The 20,192-nt window shown below is 51.4% G+C and overlaps 1 protein-coding gene across 1 annotated transcript; it reads left to right on the top strand.

The window, feature by feature from the left end:
• Positions 1 to 783: 783 nt before the first annotated feature.
• Positions 784 to 7,113, top strand: PACSIN1 (protein kinase C and casein kinase substrate in neurons 1). Its single transcript, XM_074977471.1, has 9 exons — positions 784 to 854; positions 1,740 to 1,896; positions 2,620 to 2,855; positions 3,677 to 3,832; positions 4,624 to 4,799; positions 5,307 to 5,427; positions 5,576 to 5,700; positions 6,124 to 6,317; positions 6,925 to 7,113. The coding sequence occupies exons 1-9, from the start codon at positions 798 to 800 to the stop codon at positions 7,032 to 7,034; spliced, it is 1,332 nt and encodes a 443-aa protein (XP_074833572.1). The 5' UTR covers positions 784 to 797; the 3' UTR covers positions 7,035 to 7,113.
• Positions 7,114 to 20,192: the final 13,079 nt, after the last annotated feature.

Here is a 20,192-nt window from a genome sequence, read left to right as displayed (position 1 = left end):
CACTGTGGAGGCAAAATGATTCCTGTACGGGTGTAGTTCGGAAAAGTGAAACTGGGCCTTTCCATCTCAATTTGTGTTTTTTGGAAAATGGTTTTTTTAATCAAACCTTTTTCCCATGGAACAGTTCAGTTTCATGAGCAACTTTCAGGAAAACACTGAACCTTTTTACACAAGATTAAATATTTTACAGCCTCGGGTTTGTTTTAAAAAATGGTGATCAGTTTTCTGGTTTTTTTAACTGAAAATTTTTCACAGGAAATAATTTTTTTCCATGGGAAAATTTATGAGGAGAATTGTAAAACCCCAAACTGACAAACTTCTTTGCAGGAAACAAGGAGCAGGGTTCAGCTAATGCGAGCAAAGAAGCCCTTATGGGATTGTTCACTTTCAGCAAAGATACTTGAGGAAATGTGTTATGTGGCCATTGTAGAAAAAGCCCTGAATGAGAACAAACAGAGGTTAGGGAAACCAGTGGACGTACTGACCAGGTTTGAGGGGCATTGGCAAAGGTGGGAGGAGCCAGGATTGACACAGGACAGATTTTGCAGTTTGGGATTGGAGTGCTTTGGTACAGGATCAGGGCCAGTGTAGCGCAAAGAGGTTAAGAGAGGGAACATTCAGCTGCTGCACCTACGAATAAGGGTTTGGCCATGCCTGTCAGTAGCTGGACAGAGCTGAGCTCGGAACAATGCCTTCTCCCCTCTGACCCTCTGTCCTTCCTCTGAGCAGCGCATGAGGTCTGGTGCTTCCCAGAGAGCAGCTGAGCGTTTGCACTAAACCCTAAGGGACAGGGAACCATGTCGGGCTCCTATGACGAGTCTGTGGCAGAGGAAACAACTGACAGCTTCTGGGAGGTGAGTTCCCCCAGCATCCCCTGAGGCAGCAGGGGGGAGCAAAGGATTGTACCCACTGCCTTCCCTGGGGCTCAGGTGGGCTCTGCTGATGGAATAGTTGAGGGCTTTTGCAGCCTTGGAAAGTGGCAAGTAGACAAAAGACCCAGAGTACTTTCTGCTTACTACAGGGGTCGCTCTGCACTCTTTGCTGAACCAACTCTTGCCTCTAGAGGGTGCCAACAGCCTCCTCGAGCAGCCCCTCACCTCCCCTGCAAGAACCTTCCCCTGAGCCTCAGAGCCGGGACGACCGCCGGGGGTGTTCGGCATCTGCCCGCCTGCAGCGTGAGCCACTGCTGAGCGTTCAGCAGCTGCCGTGTTGTGGGTGCAGGTGCAGGTGCTGTGCTGTCACAGCCCCGTCAGCTGAAGCACTGTATGTTCCTAGCTGAACCCTTCAGCATTCAGCTCAGGGCCTGGCCCGCACCAGAGGCCCTCCCTGACCTTGCACAGGGAATGAGTTATGGAGGAAATGCATTACCGTCAGAAAGGCAGCCCTGCGGCACATGGGTCTCTCCTCTCTGGAGAGCTGCCTTCCCGTCCTCTCGCATGCCACGCATGAGAAGAAAGCAACTGGGTTTGTCCTAATCCCAGGCAGCCGCAGCATGCAGCGGGGGGGGCGGGGCGCACGAATTCCAAAAAACAGACTCAGCCTCGCAGCCCCTTGCACACACCAGTTTTTACTTGACAACCTGCTCTGCCCTGCCCCACCCCATCACTCCAGAAATGGCTGGTTTCACCCGCAGCCCTCTCCCCTCCCCTGGTCCAACAGTCCCCTGCCGTCCCCAGAGCGGGGCTGGCTGGTCCTGAGCCAGCTCCCGTCCCCCAGCCAGCTGTCTGTCTCTCCGGCAGGTGGGGAACTACAAGCGAACGGTGAAACGGATTGACGACGGGCACCGGCTCTGCAATGACCTGATGAACTGCATCCACGAGCGGGCCAAAATCGAGAAGGCCTACGCCCAGCAGCTGACCGACTGGGCCAAGAGGTGGAGGCAGCTCATTGAGAAAGGTAGGGTAGCCCTGCCTCTGGGCCCTGCCTTGCACACTGTGTAGGTTGTGCAGCTTTCATCCCTCCAGGGAAAAGCCCTAGAATGGGTCCCTGCGGATAGGGCTTGTGCATTTTCCCCTGGGAATTCACTACATTTATATTTGCATGTCCTCTAACTAGAAAGACGGGGTTGGGGTGTATGCCTGCCCTGCCCCTCTTCGGGCAGGGGGAGAAAAGAACTGCTCAATGGCAGGGCCTCCGCCCTACCTAGCTAAGGGAGATTCTCCTCTAGCTCATGAGGCAGAGGACTTTGTTTCTGAAGCTGAGGAGTCTCAGTTCTGGGCCCCGTCCCGCTGCTGTGAAATGCCACTGAGTAACAGCTGGGGGTTTCCTGCATAGCCTCCAAGGAGCATCCAGTTCACCAGATTCAATGTGGTGACTTGTTTGGTTTTAACCACAACCTCCTCCCACACAGCCCTCAGAAATAAGCCAGACAGAGGCATTTCACCCTTCAAGGGAAAGTGGAGTCGCCTAAGGGCTACGGCTGGCTACAGGAAAACGACTGGGCCCCTGACAGTCTGCACTTCCTTAAGCACATCACCTGCATCCCCTCCCCAGCCCTGGCCCATGGCGTGCCTCAGTTTCCCAGCTCTGAAATGGGCACATTGTGGGACACTCCACCCCGAGTCACTAAGAAAAAGGCCAGGTGTCGCTATAACAGCTTACTTCACCTGCGTCCTGCAGGGCCCCAGTACGGCAGCTTGGAGAGGGCGTGGGGAGCCATGATGACAGAGGCGGAGAAGGTGAGCGAGCTGCACCAGGACGTGAAGAACAGCCTGCTGAACGAGGACTTCGAGAAGGTGAAGAACTGGCAGAAGGACGCCTACCACAAGCAGATCATGGGAGGCTTCAAGGAGGCCAAGGAGGCAGATGACGGCTTCCGGAAAGCACAGAAGCCCTGGGCCAAGAAAATGAAGGAGGTAATGGTGGCACAAGGGGCAGAGACCCTCCTCATAGAGGGTGAGCCACAGAGAACGGGACAAGTCCACAGAGGAAAGAGCACATCTGTGGCACTCACAGGGTGGCTGGAGGGGGAGCAGGTATCCATGGTTCTCACACCAGCACTAGGTCATGGGCCAGGAGGAGGGATAAAGCGCCACTGTTTGGCCAGAGGTACTGTTTGTACGTTGGGAGCAGTCAGAGGTCCATCACAGAAGCTCCAGTGACAGCTTGCAGAGCAGGAGGGACAGTGTGTCCAAAGGACCCCAACAGCAGTGGGGCACCAGGAACCAGCCCTGGTGTTGTGGTTGTTTGGACACACTGTCCCTCCTACTCTGCAAGCTGTCACTGGAGCCTCAGTTCTTGCTCTAGGGGCAGTGGACAGAGGCCCATCTTGCCTGTGAAGCTCCCCCTTCCACATCTCTCGGGCACCACAAAAGAGAAGGGCTGAACGTGGCCAAATGTAGGAGGCAGAAACAGGATGTGGGAACATATTGTTGGCCAGCGTTTGTACAGGGCCTAGCACCAAGGGCTTCTGGCCCAGGGCTCAGAGCTACAGCAATGCACCGGATACCTGCCACCCACCCCATAGGAGCTCTGTTCCAAACACACCATTGGGCAAAAGCGGAACGAGACAAAATCCTGCCCAAGTCTCCATTCGCAGGGACGGGAGACCCTTCCCAAAGGCAGGATGGAAGCTCCGCTGCAGCACAGAGATGTTTAGGGGAAGGGATAAAGGTTACAGGTAGAACATCTGCAAACATCTGCCCTGGGTTCCTTCCCTCCCTCATGCCCATGCCAGGTGGAGGCCACCAAGAAAGCATATCACCTGGCGTGCAAAGAGGAGAAGCTGGCCGTGACCCGGGAAGCCAACAGCAAAGCAGAGCAGTCAATCACTGCAGACCAGCAGAAGAAGCTCCAGGACAAGGTGGAAAAGTGCAAGCAAGACGTGCAAAAGGTATGAGCTGCAGCCCTGGCGGGCAGGGGGAGGGTAGCCAGACACATGCCGAGCTTCCTACGGTCCGATGCGTGTGTAGGACGCTGGCCCTACCAACAGGGCTCTGTGAATCTATGGGTCCCATCTCCAGGGCAGCCAGGACACACCGCACTGGCTCTTAGAGTCTGGGGAGATGGGGGGACCTGCCTGGAACCCCACTGTCTCCCCTGCAGGAAACAGCCTTACCCACAGCTACCAGCCGCTTTTGTCTGGGAAAGCGGGGCTGTGGTGAGATCTCCGTGTTTCCCATCTCCCTTTCCACCAAGGAGCTCAGCCCCTGAGCCAGCCCCACACAAGAGTAGTCTGGGTGCAACCGGTCAGGGGGTGGGGCTGCAGGTACATGTTAGGGTAGAGAAGGCAGCTCCCCTGCTGGCGTAAATAATCCTCACTCCGGTGGCATCTGGCCTCCTACCTCGTGTAAAGCAGGGTCATTGCAGTGGTGTCAGCCCCCCAGCGTAGATCAGCATCACCCTGGTGGCGTCAGGCCTTCCCCCAGTGTAAATCAAGGTCATTGCAGGGAAGTCAGGCCACGCCAGTGTCAATCAGTGTCACTCCAGAGGAGTCAGGTCCCAAGGTGGTACTTATCTGCGCACTTCAGGGCTTCCTAGTTTGTCCCCACTGAAGGTCCAGGCTCCCTGCGCTCAAGGGGGTGAAGGTGCCACAGGATGTGGGGGGGCAAAGACCCTGTCAGGGTCCAGACGAGGAGCTCTGGGACTCTCGGCTTTAACCTCAGCCCCGGGTTGCGCCCGCAGACCCAAGAGAAGTACGAGAAGGTGCTGGAGGAGCTGAACAAGTGCACTCCGCAGTACATGGAGAGCATGGAGCAGGTGTTCGAGCAATGCCAGCAGTTCGAGGAGAAGAGGCTCATCTTCCTGAAGGAGATGCTGTTGGACATCAAGCGGCACTTGAACCTGGCCGAGAGCAGCAGGTAACAGGCCGGGGGAGTGCCGGGCAGGGAGGAGACCAGCAGCGCATAGGAGTCACAGGGGTCTCTGATGCTGTGAGGGGCCAGGCTGCTCCCTGAGCCACGAGCCAGGACCCAGAAGAGGCTGGATGTTTTCAGACACCCAGCAGAGGCTCCCAAATGCCAGTCAGATCCGTCACGCTAACGGCAGATGGAGGACATAGGGCTGGAACAGTGACTCCAGCCAGAGCCAGGGACCACAGCAGCAATAGAGCATCCCATGGTACGGCCAGCTCAATGGCCACACCAGGGGGATTGGTACAGGGGCCTGGCTCCCTCCTGTGGCCAACAGGAGGAATGTGGGTTCTGAGTTCTCTCAGGAGAGTAGTTCTGATCCATAACTGCCCCCATCACTGCCAGTAAGCGCCCGCAGTCCTTCCCCAGCAAGTCTTGAAGGAGCTTCGCTCCTCCATGAGCAGAGGGCCTCTGGAACTCCTCACTTCCACTTTTGCTTGTAACCTCCTCCCTCAGCTACACCCACATCTACCGCGAGCTGGAGCAAACCATCCGCATGGCGGACGCGCAGGAGGACCTTCGGTGGTTCCGCAGCACCAATGGCCCGGGCATGCCTATGAACTGGCCCCAGTTTGAGGTGAGGGGGGAGCCCTCCCACCCATTCCAGGGGTGGCTGCCGGAAAGTGGGAGGGGGGACAGCACTGGGTGCGGGGAGAAGACATGAGGGTGTGGTGGAAGGGAGCGCCATGAAGAGAGCCCAGGGGCATGTTGCTTTGTCTCTCCAGGAGTGGAACCTGGACCTCACGCACACGATAACGAGGCGAGAGAAGGTGAAGAAGAATGAAGGTGTGACCCTGACCAATGCCACTGGAGTGGGCGAGTCAGCAGCACTGGCCGGGGACCGCGGCAGGTGACAGTGCCCCACAGCGAGGAGCCTCTGACTCTGGTCCACGAGGAGGGCTGGGAGGGTTGCAGAGGCACGGTGGAGCTCGCAGGGGATTGGCAGCAACATACGCCTGTTGCTCTCTGTTTAGAACCTTTTCGTGAAATCTCGCTTCACTGGGGGGCAGTTCCTGGCAGTCGTGTCTCAGGGCAGGAGGTTCCAGGGGGATACGCTGTCATACAGCAGAGGGCTTTGGGACGGTAACTTCCTGGCCAGTGCAGCTCAGCCCATTATCAGCTAAAATCCAGCTGCTGAGATCCCCATTCTCTGTCTGGGAAAGGCCGTGACAGCGTCCCTTCCTCAGGCACCCCTTGGGCTGGGACCCACATGCACCTGCCCCTGCATATGTCCCCCTCTTCAAGGCACTTTCTACCCCCTTTGTGTTCCCAGCGTGAGCAGCTACGAGCGCAGCCAGCCATACACAGCTGAGTGGTCGGACGACGAGGGTGGCAATTCCTTCAGCGCCAGTGAGGCCAACGGTGGCGCCAATCCCTTTGACGAGGAGACAGCAGGGAAGGGGATGCGTGTGCGGGCGCTCTATGATTATGACGGGCAGGAGCAGGATGAGCTGAGCTTCAAAGCAGGTTTGGCACAGGGCAGGAAAGGCCATTGGCATGAGTCGCCTGACCCAGCTGAGGTTGGAGCAGTGGGGCTGTGATGGGAGGAGCTGGTACTTTTAAGAGGCTGGGGTAAAGGGAGAGCTTTTGAGGAGATTTTGAACATTTGAGTGAACTCCATGGCACCATGTCTAATTTCTACAACCCCTGACTGTTTATGGGGTGCAGGGGAAGTTGTTTGCACTTCTCATGCTTACAATAACACGACCAAGGGGTGACCACTTTTACTGCAACTAAAACCCCTTCCACGGGGCCTGAGGCTGACCCTGGAACACGTCCTACAATGGGAATCACTGTGGGAAAGTTGTGAGCTTACTACAGTGGTCAAGAACAAAAGTTAGGCCATAAACACGCATATCCACAAACTCCATTTTGCAGTCCGTGGTACATGTTCCCTTCCAGGAGTTTCTACTGCTGTCAGCCAATGAAATTACACCTTCATATCAAGTGGTAGAGGACCCTACTTGAAATTCAAACTTTGGTCCTCTCTGACCACCCATGGTATAGACATCTAGACGAAAAGGGCCAAAGATAGCTTGGCAGTGAATTCGTTATTTCTGCTTTTTTGCCTCAGGCGATGAATTAACCAAACTAGGTGAAGAAGATGAACAAGGATGGTGCAAAGGGCGTCTAGACAATGGGCAGCTCGGCCTTTACCCAGCCAACTACGTGGAGTCTGTCTAACCTTGTGGTGTTCTCGTCATCGCTTTCAGAAAATAAGCCCTCCGTCATCTTCATTTCTCAACACCAGCCAACCAGCCATCTTGCTGTCTGGTCACTCGCTCTGCACCATTAGAGATTCAAACATATTTTCCAATCAAGCTTTTATTTTTTTAAGAGGTGTCTCTGAAGAGTATTTTGCATACTGGCTTTTCTTCCTCTTCGTCTTTCAAGAAAACATGGAAGTGAAAGGTCGACACTGTCTGTCTGTTTTTTTTTTTTTTTAAAGCAAAAAGCCAATACCTCAAGATCTTAAAGCCCAACCAATAAGGCCATTTCCAGGGCTTCCAATTGGTTGCTTTTTAAGGCTATCGTAATCATGAGCCACCTTCCAATTGGCTGGAACTGTTCTGAAACGCACAGTGCTTCAACGGTTGGGACTGGTCAAATTTGTCCAATTTGAACATAACCAAATTAAAAAGGGAGGAAATGGTGTTTTACCCCTTTTATGTATAGATTTTTATACTTACCTCCCCAACTCCCTCCCTATTCATTGTCTTTCCAGTATCTCCTTCCTTGGGGGAGGAAGGAAAAAGAAATCTCTCTCCATTTATCCCATACCACATCCAGGCATCATATACTTCCCATCCAGCTGTATAGCTTCGAGCAGGGCAAGAATGAGGCCTTAGTGAAGTCTTGCGAGCAAGGATGTTGCCTGTAAAGTGAAGGGAAAATTTCCTCATTCCAGTCAGCACTCTGGGGATTGTCTTTCTTCCTCCACTCGGCCATCATTCTGGTCTGGTCTCCGGTCTCCTACTGCCACTCTAGACTCTGCAAAGCTTTGTTCTGTTATGCTTCCGTGACAGCACCTCACTTCCTCAGCCCAGGTTCCCAGCAAGGCTGTACAGGTTCTCTGTTCTGAGACAGGAATGCCTCCATGTCTGGCAGCACCTGGGCTCTGAAGAATAACGTGGACACCGGATCTTTTTGGGAGAGTCAGAGAGAAATGTAGGCCTGTGAAAGCTAATGGAGGCCTCCACTCTGGCAGGAATGAGCCAAGCTTGAAATGCATCACCCCTTTTATTAGATCATGGAATCACAGAACTCTAGGGCTGGAAAGGACCTCAGGATCCTTTGGAGTTTTCCCTGCTTCTTCACCACTGTTGAGAACCTCCTTGTAACAGCAACAGAAGCTGGGGTGATTCAGGCATGAACCTTGGGCTTGGATCAAGACCTCCTTCTTGGGAAAGGAATCTCACCAGGGACCATAAATGGGACTATTTTTCTGCCACCAGACTAAGGTAGGAGCAGATTTCACTGTCCTGTTCTTTGCCCTGGAGCATGGATTGATGTTTGATCCAACCTGATGTGAGTGGGTGTAGGAGACTCTCTTTATACGTGCAGGGTTTCACCCCCAGTCAGCCACTGGGTGGTGCAGGGGGCATGGACAGGAGTCATCTGCCATTATGACTGGGCATGTAGTAAGGGAGATGCTCCAAGCCAGCGCCCAGCTGAGGACACCTTGGGAAGAATCACAGATGAGGCGCACACAGTAGATAATGCCTGCACAAAGGTCAGAAGAGAGAGGGGCCCCTCTTTTAGGTGGTGGCAACAAGAGTAAGATAACCTCAGCTGGATGGCTTTGTACACCCGGTATGAGCTGTGGATGGAGCTTCCAAGAAAGGCAACTGGACAAAAGAAATTGGAGTGGATTCCAAGCTTGGAACCCAACCAGTGTGAGAATGAGGAGAGGCCCAGCAGAGAGACAGCTACTAAAGAAGCTGCTGTGTCCCATTCCCCATGAAAACGGGTGTCCTCCAGGCCTATCCATGACCCCAAATCTTAGACTGAGCTCCCTGGAGTGACCGTGAGCAGGATTGCCTTGCAGCTGCTCTGTTCCTTCCTCCCAAAAGGCATTTCTCCCCCATAAGCAGTGCTGAGAACACACGACCTGTCCCTTCACTTCCAAGTCAAGCCTGCGCTTCTGTTCGCCAGCAGTCGAGCTGTGGGCTGCATTGCAGCCACCATGCAGCTCACCCCGTGAAACTCCATTGGCTTCCCTGAGCAACCGCGGGGGTGGTCTGGACCATGAAAGTTCCCTGTGTGTAGAATTTCCATCACTGGAGGTATTTAAGAGCCGGTTACATAAACGTCTGTCCGGGATGCTCTAGGTCAGGGGTTGGCAAGCAAAATAGCAAGAGCCGCCATTTTTTCCAATTCGGCAAAAACCTCAATAATTCAAGAGCCACAATGCACATGAATACAAGACGGCCTTAATAAATAACCTGAATCTGTGCTTTTTGTAAGCCCCGTTTTCGGAACAGCGCACACGCAATGATTTGTAATGCCATACGTGTTTAGATGTTCACAAACATTTTACATAGTCTAGTTCCTCACACTTTACGTGTGTGTTTTACCACAGTCTTCCTCACTTTTACTCCCAAACCTTCTGTCTCTGGAGGGCGCTAGGGGAGTTATCCAATGTTTTGAGATCACAGATCGTTTGCCATTGAGATTGGAGTTGTTCTTTTTTGGGGGCTTTTAAACGTTCACCCTTTATTGAAAATAATTTTTTTTTAAACTTTGCAATTATAGCACCAGGAGCCACAAAAAACTTCTTAAAGAGCCACATGCGGCTGCAGAGCCACAGTTTGCAGACCCCTGATCTAGATAGTGCTTGGTCCTGCCATGAGGGCAGGGAACTGGACTTGGTTACTTCTTGAGGTCCCTTCCACTGCGCTAAAATCACATTGTACACACCAAGAAACATGGCAGAACCAGGCACTTGGCCCCAAAAGAAGGAAGTCAAGTGTGTGGGGCCAGACTCTAGCCTCAGTTTCACTGGTGTAAAGCTGGAGGAACTCTGCCAGGATCCCAAAACTTGCTGATCTAAATCCAGAGTAATGGGCCACAAGGCTGGGGTGTGAGGGACCAAAGAGTAAATGCCAAATAGAAGGGAACAGCAAAGCAAAAATACCAGGATCTCTTGACTGACGATGGAAGGGGCTGGGATGGGTTTTTACCCTGATCCATGGAGAGAAGGGCTCGTGACTTAGCTGTAGCCCTTGTGGAAGATGACGACCTTGCTGCTCCTAGCGGTAACAACGCTTGAAGAAAGCCTGGGTCTTCTTCCATTGGGGAGAGTTCCACAGGGACATGAAGGTGACATCCCAAAGCTATGAAGCAACGCTCTCTTTGTCAAACACTACATGGAGCTGCAGCATCTCAACTTTTTCACCCTCCACAAGCTGTGATAGCAAAACAAAGACCACAGAAGCATGAGACACTTGCTTCTGCTTTGGTCAAATCCTGGCTTAGGCCCCATGGCAAACAGAGCCCTCCTTAGAGCATTTTCCATTGAAGGTTTTGCAAGAGGCGAGCAGGCAGGAGCTGGTTAAAGGCTCAAGTGTCTCTGTGGCTTTAGCAATCAGACTTTGATAACATCAACGGGCCTTGTCCGTGGGAGACGTCGTGAGAAGATTAAAGCCACCATTCAGGTTGTCATCACTGCCTGTTGCATTGGAGACACGCCTGAACCTAAAACCTTATATCCGAATAGTGCAGGCGTTTAGTCCTCAGCTCCATCTGTATTTGTTATTTGATAGCCCCAGGATGCTTTGTAAGTAAGGCCTTCCTGCATATTCCCACAGAAGGGAGCAGCTTTCCGGATCACTATGGGAGGGTGCTACTCAATAAGACACAGCATAACCCAACCCAACGCCTTCCCAGAAGGGAAGCAAGCCATGTTACCGCAGCTAGTGCCTCCTGCCGGCGAGGAAGTCGGGTCACTTGTCATCCCACTACCTCTTTCTGTTCATAGTCCTTGGGTGAGCCTCAGGCTGGTTCTATCAATGCCGAACGTAAAAAAGAACAATTCAAGAGTTTCCTAGCCAGAACCGAGCATGAACACATCACCAAAGCCTCCTATTTAAAACTAAAAGATATTGGCTGGTAGATGTTCGTGCAAGAGGATTTTTGACAGCTTCCACAAGGCAGGTCTTTAGAAGCTTCTTCCTGGCTCTGCCATTAAGAAAATAGGGCTAACCATGCCACCGGCCGCCATCTGAACTTGCAGCTTAGGCTCCTTGGATTGTTTGTGCGGGATTATTTGTTTAAGCATGAAATAAACCACTGTGAGCACTTGGCAGCCAGTTTCCTCCACTCAGCTTCACTGTCACATCTTGCTGCCATCTCAGCTAGGCTCCCCCTGGACTTCCAGCTATTGGTCCAACATTTTGCACACCTGACTTCGGACCACTTTGCGGGCTAGAGGCCCCTTCATAAGTCAACATCTGAGCTCACCCTGCCCACCCCTTTTCAGCATCTGGCAACTATGCTCCTTAAACAGCTTCTACTGGGACCAGCTTGTGTCTTGGAGGGTCAGAAGAATGACAGAACATCTTGCATAGTCCATTCAAATGCCCTTTTGCCCACCTCAACCCAGCCAACCCTTGAGCACTTCATCAGAAAAGGTCTCCCTGACTTTTCCCCCAGGAAGCTACAGATCATTCCTTGTCTACTGCTATACTCTGTCCACCACCACCAGCCCCCATTGTCTTCAGATTCATCATCCACCTCCTCTTCCTCAATCTGTTGAGTTCATGAATTATTGACTCCGGTGACCAAGTGTTCTTCCCACCCGTATCCATGTGCTGCAAATGGGATAACGTAGACAGGACCTCTCCGACCTTCAGCTCTGTTTCTTCCATTAGTTTAAAAACAAAAATCTAAAAAGTAAATGAAATGCTGTTGTCTCAGCAATGCACCTGTTTTTTGTACATTGATTGTGTAATTTAAAAGAAATATTATATATATATATATTGTGATTGTATTACTGTGGATACAACAAAAAGAGTAATTGAGCTATGTAAATGTTCTATGGAGTTTAATTCTCCTTTGATTCTTGTGCTCTAATATCTCCTGGTGTCGATGTAGCTGTCACCTTTGTCAGAGGAGTTCAACTTGGGGGTTGGGTTAGGAGCAAAAAGTGCGTGTGGGGAGTACAAGAGGGGATATTTTTCAATTCCTGGCATGGCAGAAGTGTGTGGGGGGGTCAATTTGGTGCTGTGCTCCCCCCCAACCCCTGCCATATCCTGCACAGGATGTTGAATGCTTTTCTGTCCCCATATTCCACCACTATTGGTGCCTCCCTCATTGCATGCTGAGTTCCTGCTGCACCTAGGAAGGCATGAGAGAGGCTGAGAGCAGACCCTGTGGTGTTCCTAAAGAGAAGCTTGGGTAAAGCTGGTTTTCAGACACCTCAAGCGTTTGCTGGTTTCCTGTGGAGTTGCGGGTGCTCAGTCCCTCTGACCACCAGGATTTGGGTGTTCCAAAAGCAGCCCCACAAAGGGCTGAGGAGCTGAGACCCTTGCAGGAGCTGAGAAGGGACACCATTCAAGAAGACCTTTTGCAGCTAAGACCACTCTTATCTTTCCTCAAGACTGCTGGGCCATGACCTTCCTATGGATCCTTTGCTGACAGGGAGAAGGGATTGGATTTAACCCCCCACCCCGCCCCATTCTCTAGGGTTTTGCTTCCAAGTCAGATCCAAAGCCACACGGGGTCTCAAGTTTTGCCATGAGGACAAAGCGAAGATCCTCACAAGACTCTGAGTCTCCTCCGATTAAGGCTGCAGTCCTGCAGGACCCAAATTTAGCATTGTTGCACCCATGGCCCAGCCTTAAGGTGACCATCCATCCCGTTTCTGGCAGGACACCCCTGTATTTTGGGAGCCAGGAAGGAGCCCCAATTTATTTCCAAAACAGGGATAACTTCCCCATGTTTTTGGGAGGAGTGGCTGCCACCCAGTTACCAGCTGCTTGCAGGAACTGGACCTATGCAGCTGCTCCTGGGTCTCGGTTCCCTGAGGTGTGGGGAGCCAGGAGTCCACTCACTTCCTACTCCCTATGCCGCGGGGAAGCACCAGCAGTTGCCACCTCCTTCCTGGCTCCCCGCACCTTGGGGAGCCAGGAGCCCATTTGCATGGCTGCCACTCGGTTCCTGGCTCCCCTCACCTTGGTGGAGCTGGGAGGAGCTGCCTCTCCCTCTTCACCCCCCACAGCTCCCTGTCCCATATATGGGATAGGGAGATATGGTCACGTTATCCAGCCTCCTTCCAGTTCACCCCACAACCCTGGAAGGGCAAGGGAAACCCCATTCCTATAACCAACCCCCTTGGCCCATCTCGCCTACCAATGTTCAGTTTCAGCAGGCCCTTCCCCACACTCCAGCACAGAAGAGCTTGGAGTTTGGAATGGCAGGAGAGAGCTACCTGGACTTGGTTTTGGTCTTGCTGAGCTCAGAATCTCTCTAACACAGCGACTTCTGGACATCAGTCCAGGTAGAACAGAAGAATGGGCCACAGGGTATGGATCACTTGATGATTACCCATTCTGTCCATTCCCCCTGGGGCACCTGGAATTAGTCACTGCCAGAAGACAGCAGATTGGGCTAGATGACCCTGTCTAGCCGTTCTTATGTTCTGAAGCAATAGCCCTTAGGTCAAGTTTTGCCTGTGGATAAAGGGATATGATTTGGCAATGTCTTGCACAGAAGGCATGGGAACTTACCTGTGCTGTATGGTGATGGGGATGAGACACCTGGAACTAGGTGGAAGGTGCAAAGGGAAAAGCTCCAGAGAAGTCAGCAGGGCCATATCCAAGAGGAATTTGGCCATTCTCTTCAGACAAAGACTTGGGACCCTGGCTCCCGAGTGAGCCATGCTTGGCAAGAACTTAACTGCAATAGGTAATAACCAGAGGTGGCTGCTTCTATCAGTAAAGGCCCTTCTCAGGAGAATTTCCCCCTGATGCCAAGACTCCTGAAGAAGCAAGCAAGACCCAAATCAAACAGTAGGGTGGATCACGAAGGAAGAGCCTGGCCCTGTGAGCTGCTGAGCACTCTGCCTTCTGACTGTGCTCCACTGGTGTTTAGGAATCCCAGTGCATTAGGACCCCCACTTTAACCAATAGCTTCCTGGAGTGGATTCTTAGCCAGTAGGGCTGAGCTGAGTCGCTTTTACGACAAGCCCTGGGGCACTGTTGAAGAGTATTTAACCGACACATGTGACAAGGCCCCTACTTCCTCCCATGAGTGCTCCGTGAATGGTGGTAGTTCCTAAATCCAGTGGGCAGCCCTGGTAACACTGGCCTCTGCTCACCCAACCTATCCCAATGTACACACAAACAGGTTCCAGAAGAATAATTCTATGGGAAATCCTGAGAGCAGTAGAGCATGCAAGACAAACCCTTTAAACCCAGCAAAAACAGCATTGCAAGCACTCCACCCCCCACTTCCTTCCCCCCAGGACCGAACCACCACCACAAAATACCAGGGTTCGGAGAAGACAAATCTCACCGATCGGGCTTTAGAATTGGAAGCTTGCCCCTTGGGGGCTGGGGGAATTTCAAGGGTTCAAAAGGAAAGGAACAGATCCAGAGATAATGCCGTTAACCATCTGTATAGCTCTGTATGCATCTCAAGGGAAGGGACGGACGTGGGGGTGCGGCCTTTGCTTTACATTTCCTGTTAGCTTCCTGGAGGGATGTGCCAGGCCCGTGGGAGGTTGTAATCAACAGTGTTACTGTGAGCAAAGCTACGTTCTAGGAGAAGGAGAGTGTGAATGTGGCACGCACGGCGGCCTCCTCTTCTTCCATTAAGGGAAAAAATAAATACTTAAGTACAGTAATAAAGCAAAGGATTATTTTATTCATGCACAGTGCATTTTGCCTTGTTATTGGGGGCGAGGGGGACTTACCACCACCAGGTCTCCTCTGGAGCTATAATCATTGCCAGCTCCCTTTAAGGGACCGTTGTTCAAGGGGGCAGGAGTGCTAAGTGTGCAAAGGGAGCAAATAAGTTTGAGTGCACATTTTCACACGCCGTCTCGTGCAAGTTTGCCACCGCCCTTAACACTAAGGGAACAGGGTGGGGGTGAGTGTCGGGGGATCTAGGGGCCAAGATTTTCCAAAGGGTCGCATGGTTACGGGTTTCCAGCTGGAGACACCTTAACAGGTCCCAAATTTCAGAGGTTGGATCCCTCAGTGTTCTCCTGGCTTCCGTGCCTCCCCCTTCCCAGTTCAAAAGCCCACTCCCCAGAGGACATCCTGACAACAGCTGGAGAGTCCAGGGAAGGTGAGGCAGTCCCATAAGCAGCTCCAACGGACAAGGCTAAAGACAGCTCAAGGGTTGCCAGGCTGGGCCGACAGACCAGCTGGCTGTGTCAGTCTGACGTTTTGTTGCTCTAGTAAAAACCAACCTGGACAACCGCAGCTGTCCCCTATGCTTAGAGTTTATTACTGCCACCTGACAGCGTTCCTGCCCACACGCTTTTCAGACCATGCACGCTTTGAGCACAAACACACATGCACATTCCCTGCAGGTGCACGCACACCTTCACCTAGGCAGAGCTACGGAAACACGCTTGCTTTACACGTACCCACATGCGCCCTGTCCACTGCAAACGGAAAGAAAAACCCACAGCAGACCAAACCATTTTTCACTGTAATAGAGAAAAGGTTACTAAGTGGATCCTCTGCTGGGGTGGGACCTGTTAGCCACATGGTTCACAATCAATTTTTTCCCTCTTCATGACACGCACATAATCTGAGGGGGAGGGATAGCTCAGAGGTTTGAGCATTGGCCTGCTAAATCCAGGGTGGTGGTTGCAGTCCTTGAGGGGGCCATTTAGGGATCGGGAGTAAAACAGATTTAAAAAAAAAAAAAAATGGTCCTCCGAAGAGGGCAGGGGACTAGACTTGATGATCTCCTGAGGTCCCTTCCAGCTCTGTGAGATGTATGGGCGTGAGGCACAAATTTCTCTGGCTTCGCAGAAAACACAAAGCTTTCCACAAAGGGTCAGAACTGCAAGCCCATGACTCCTAAGCCTTTTAAGCTCCTACTGTGATATGCAAACAATACAGACTTCTCCGAGAGAAGCACAAAGGCAGCAGCCAACACAGGTAGTTCTTAAATTAACACACACAAAAACAAAACAAAACAAAAACATCTATATTTTTCTTTAAACTCTTACAAAGGATTTCACAGATCATCTTGTCTCCTTTCTAAACTGTCTTCATCGGAACCTGAATCTCAACGTCTCATCAGCCAAAAAACAAAAGAAAACAAATTAAAAAAATGACAATATCAAAGATCAGCATTACTGGGTTAACTTGGTCTGTTATGAAACGTACAGTTCAAACAACTCTCCACCGTCTGTCCCAGTTCTATTTTGTCATCTAGTTCGCGTCTGTTGATTTGTTTCCCTGGGAGAAAGAGGTGTATAAAATAAATCCCTTCAAAAACAAGTACAATAATAAGGCAGTCAAGGAAGTCCTATGCAGTGGCGAGCAGGCAATGAGTTTAGTGGTTTCTGTCCAGTTTTAGCAGACAACTGTGCATACACCACATGAACAGCTGTCCCCACTGGTTGGTAGTTGGCAGTCTGAGCAGAATGATTCAAGAAATCACATACAAGCCGATCCTGTGCAGGGGGCGGGAGTTGGAATCTAAGCCTTAATCTGAATTTTGCAAATGGCTCCCTTCATTGTACAGGTTGAACCTCTCTAATCTGGCACCCTCAGGACCTGGCCAAGGCCAGACAAGAGAATTTGCCAGACCACGGGAGGTCAATATTGTTTAGCAGCATCACCAACACTTGCACTGCTTCCTGGGTTCTTAGGAGACACTTAGGGGTAAATTACAGCTAAAGAACAGCCCAGAACACAGAGCCAGGACTGGGGGCTGCAAACAAACTTCACGGCACCGCAGGAAATTTGACTACACCCATGCTAAGTGGTTGTGAGGCTAACTAAAATCATGCCAGATTATGGAACTGCCAGACAAGAGAGCTCCAGATTAGAGACCTTTAACCAGCAATGTGCTGATTCAAAAATTCCAGAGTCAAACCCCTTGGGGACTTTGAAATCTGGATCCAAACTCTGCAGCTCATGCTTGTATCAGCTGGCAAGTGAGTTCCTCTCCCAATGCTAGAAGGGCCGTGCCAGGCCAGGACTGAAGCTGGATGGATGGGGATAGGAAAGTTTGCCTTGTTAGTACCCAGGTTATGTTGTCCGTCTTCAGGATTCCTGTCCCAGTCCCTTTCAACACTAGCCAATTCCCTTAATCACCAGTAGAACTGGGGAGGTCAAACACAGCCTTACTGTCAATCAAGCAGAACCTGTGGTCACCAGAAGCCAACTTAGCTGTCGCACTGCCCCCTACCCACCTTTGAAATCATTGTTAGATCACCCCGTGCTCCAAGTGCAGTCTGTCTCCACTCCGCTTGCCCAGCACAGGCGGCACATTTTTCACCAATAGGACGGTGGTGTCCATATGAAACTCACCAGCACAACTGGGGCATGAGCACCACAAGCTGTGGGGAGGAAGGAAAACCTGCTGCAGGTCTTTTATTTCGCCCCCGGGGGCAAAGAGATAACAGCAGCACAGAAGGGATGCAAGACACGCTAGTCCCCGCTGGCTTGCAACCTACTCCTGCTTAGGAGGCTGATCAGGGAGCAGAAGCATGGAACAGCTACCTACTCCACAGCCTGCCCCCTCAGACTTCCCAGAAGAGCCTTCTGGTGTTACCCTGCTGCTCGGCCAGATGGCCTTCTCCTCATCCAAGTGCCAGGCTGTCCCAGCTTCAGGTCAGCGTGAGCCCTGGCAGGAGATTGTTGTGTATGATCCTATTGTCTTTCCTTTCCAATGAGCCTTGCTCACACCCTGCGCATGGGTGACTTTGTCCTTTCACACACAATGCCCAAAAAGGGTCACCCCCAGCCATTCAAGTGTACGCCAGAAACTGGCTCGTTCAGCCCTTCAGAGCTGAGGGCAGTGCCAGGGGATGTGGTCCAATGAGACAATCCCCGAGCAGGAGCCCACCCTTTGATCCGCCAGGCTTGTCTTTGGTTTACCACCAGTGCTACTCTTGCCATGAGGAGGTGACCACAGATGGAAACTAGCAGAATTTGACTGCAAAACAACATTTGGGCCAGATTCTCATCTCACACCAGTGTGAATCCAGAGTAACCCAGCTGTAGCACAGAGTAAAGCACAGCTCATGCCAGCATACTTAAGTTTAAAATCTAGTTCCGAGGTGTTCAAATAGGGCTGAAGAGCAACGTTCCCTGTAATCTTTTCTATCCATCTGCAGAATAAATTTTTCCATGGGCACTAAGGCATGTGCAAATGTGAAACAAACCTTAGTTGTGGACCCTCTGCTAATCAGCCGGGCAGCACTGGAACCGCTCCTGGGCAGCCGCCTAAGTGGTAGGCTTACAGGGAACACAACTGAAGAGTAAGGCACCGAGAAAAAGGAAAACTGCTCACTGCATGTCTCAGGGGGTCAGCGGGACACAAGTTCAGCTAAGCTGGTTTCCAGACCTAGCAAGGCACGTGCTTCAGAGTGGCTTCTCAGTAAGGAAGAGAAGCAGGACAGCTGAGAGGTTCCTGGAGACACTGGCTGCTACCCAACACCATACGCTACCGGACAAGTCCATGGCTGCTTACAGATGACCCACCTCCAAACAAGCCAGGCATATGCTTCAACCACAGCACTTCCTGCAGATATCCTTCAGTCCTCTGCCCCTCCGCATCGCTGCTCTTGGCTGGCTCACAGGTCCTTTACCTGCCAGGTCATCCCTACACCACCGCACAAGGCTGGGGGAGCTACCAAATTGAGTGGGTGACAGGAAGCATCAGGGTGGGAGGAGAGAGATTGCTAGCACTTTCTGGCTATCATTCTAGCCTGAAAGAAGTGCCAAGAAGGTAAATAAGCTAAATAAGATGAAGTTTAATAAGAGCAAAGATAAAGTACTCCACTTAGAAAGGAATAATCAATATCACACACACAGAATGGGAAGCAGCTGCCTAGGAAGGAGTTCTGCAGAAAGGGATCTAGGGATCATAGTGGACCACAAGCTACATATGAGTCAACAGTGTGATGCTGTCGCAAAAGAAGCAAACATGATTCTGGGATGTATTAACAGGAGCGTGGTGAGCAAGACACGGGAAATCATTCTTCCACTCTGCTTAGTGCTGATCAGGCCTCAAGTGGAGTGTTGTGTCCAGCTGGAGAAGGTCTAGAGAAGAACAACAAGAATAATGAGAGGTCTAGAGAACATGAGCTCTGAGGGAAGACTGAAAGAACTGGGCTCATTCAGTTTAGAAAACAGAAGGCAGAGGAAACATGATAGCGGTTTTCAAGTACCTCAAAGAGGGTCACAAGGAGGAGGGAGAAAAATTGTTCTCCTGGGCCTCTGAGAAAAGGACAAGAAGCAACTACAGGAAGGGAGGTTTAGGCTGGACACCAAGAAAAACTTCCTAACTGTCAGAGTGGTTAAGCACTGGAATAAATTGCCTAGGGAGGTTATGGAATTTCCATCATTGGAGATATTTAAGAGCAGGTCAGACAAACATCTATCAGGGCTGGTCTAGAGTCACAGTGCTTGGTCCTGCCATGAGAGGCAGGCACTGGATTCAAGGACCTCTCGAGGTCCCTTACACTTCTAGTGTTCTATGATTGTATGAAAAGGCATCTTAAGTTAATGACTGAACTGCCCAGCTCCTTTTCTAGCTCAGAGAAGGCGTCACTGCCAATAGATTACACCTTCAAGGAACAGATTTTGATTAGGGTATTGGTAAGGGAGTTGTCCCTTTAAGCAAAGGCTCCAGTCTGGCTGAGGAGGAGGATCACCTGTCCTCTGTGCCCACAGGACAGGAATAAGCAAGACCAGTGGAATTGCCATGGTAGCATCCTTGGGATACTCCAGGAGAACTCAACCTCCCCACCTGGAAGGGAAAAATACCAATGAAGAGAAACTGAATCAGATTATCACGAGAAATCATGCGGTGGTGGAGGGTGGATGTCTCTCACTAACCTTCAGGGCACCCGCCAGTCTCCCACTGATCGACTTCAGAGAGAAGTTTCCTCTGGGAGCAAGTTACCCACCACTGCAGGGTGACTGGCACCATTCACTGAAGCAGGTGTGGCCGGCCATGGTGAAAAGTAGGAACCAGTGGTTTGATGACATCTCTGACGCCACCTATGTTCCCACAGCAGGGGATCTGTGGCTTCTCCAACCTCTATCTGCCCACACGCCACGAACCCCAGCGAAGTGGCATCTGATTAGCAGTTCCTCTTGCACCTGAAAATCTGGGGGAGTGGGGAAATTAACCTCATCC

The sequence above is a fragment of the Carettochelys insculpta genome, chromosome 26 (genome assembly GCF_033958435.1).
Source record: "Carettochelys insculpta isolate YL-2023 chromosome 26, ASM3395843v1, whole genome shotgun sequence".
NCBI lineage: Eukaryota > Metazoa > Chordata > Testudines > Carettochelyidae > Carettochelys > Carettochelys insculpta.
The sequence above is the reverse complement of the archived record's forward strand: the minus strand, read 5'-3'. Positions and strand labels throughout refer to the sequence as shown.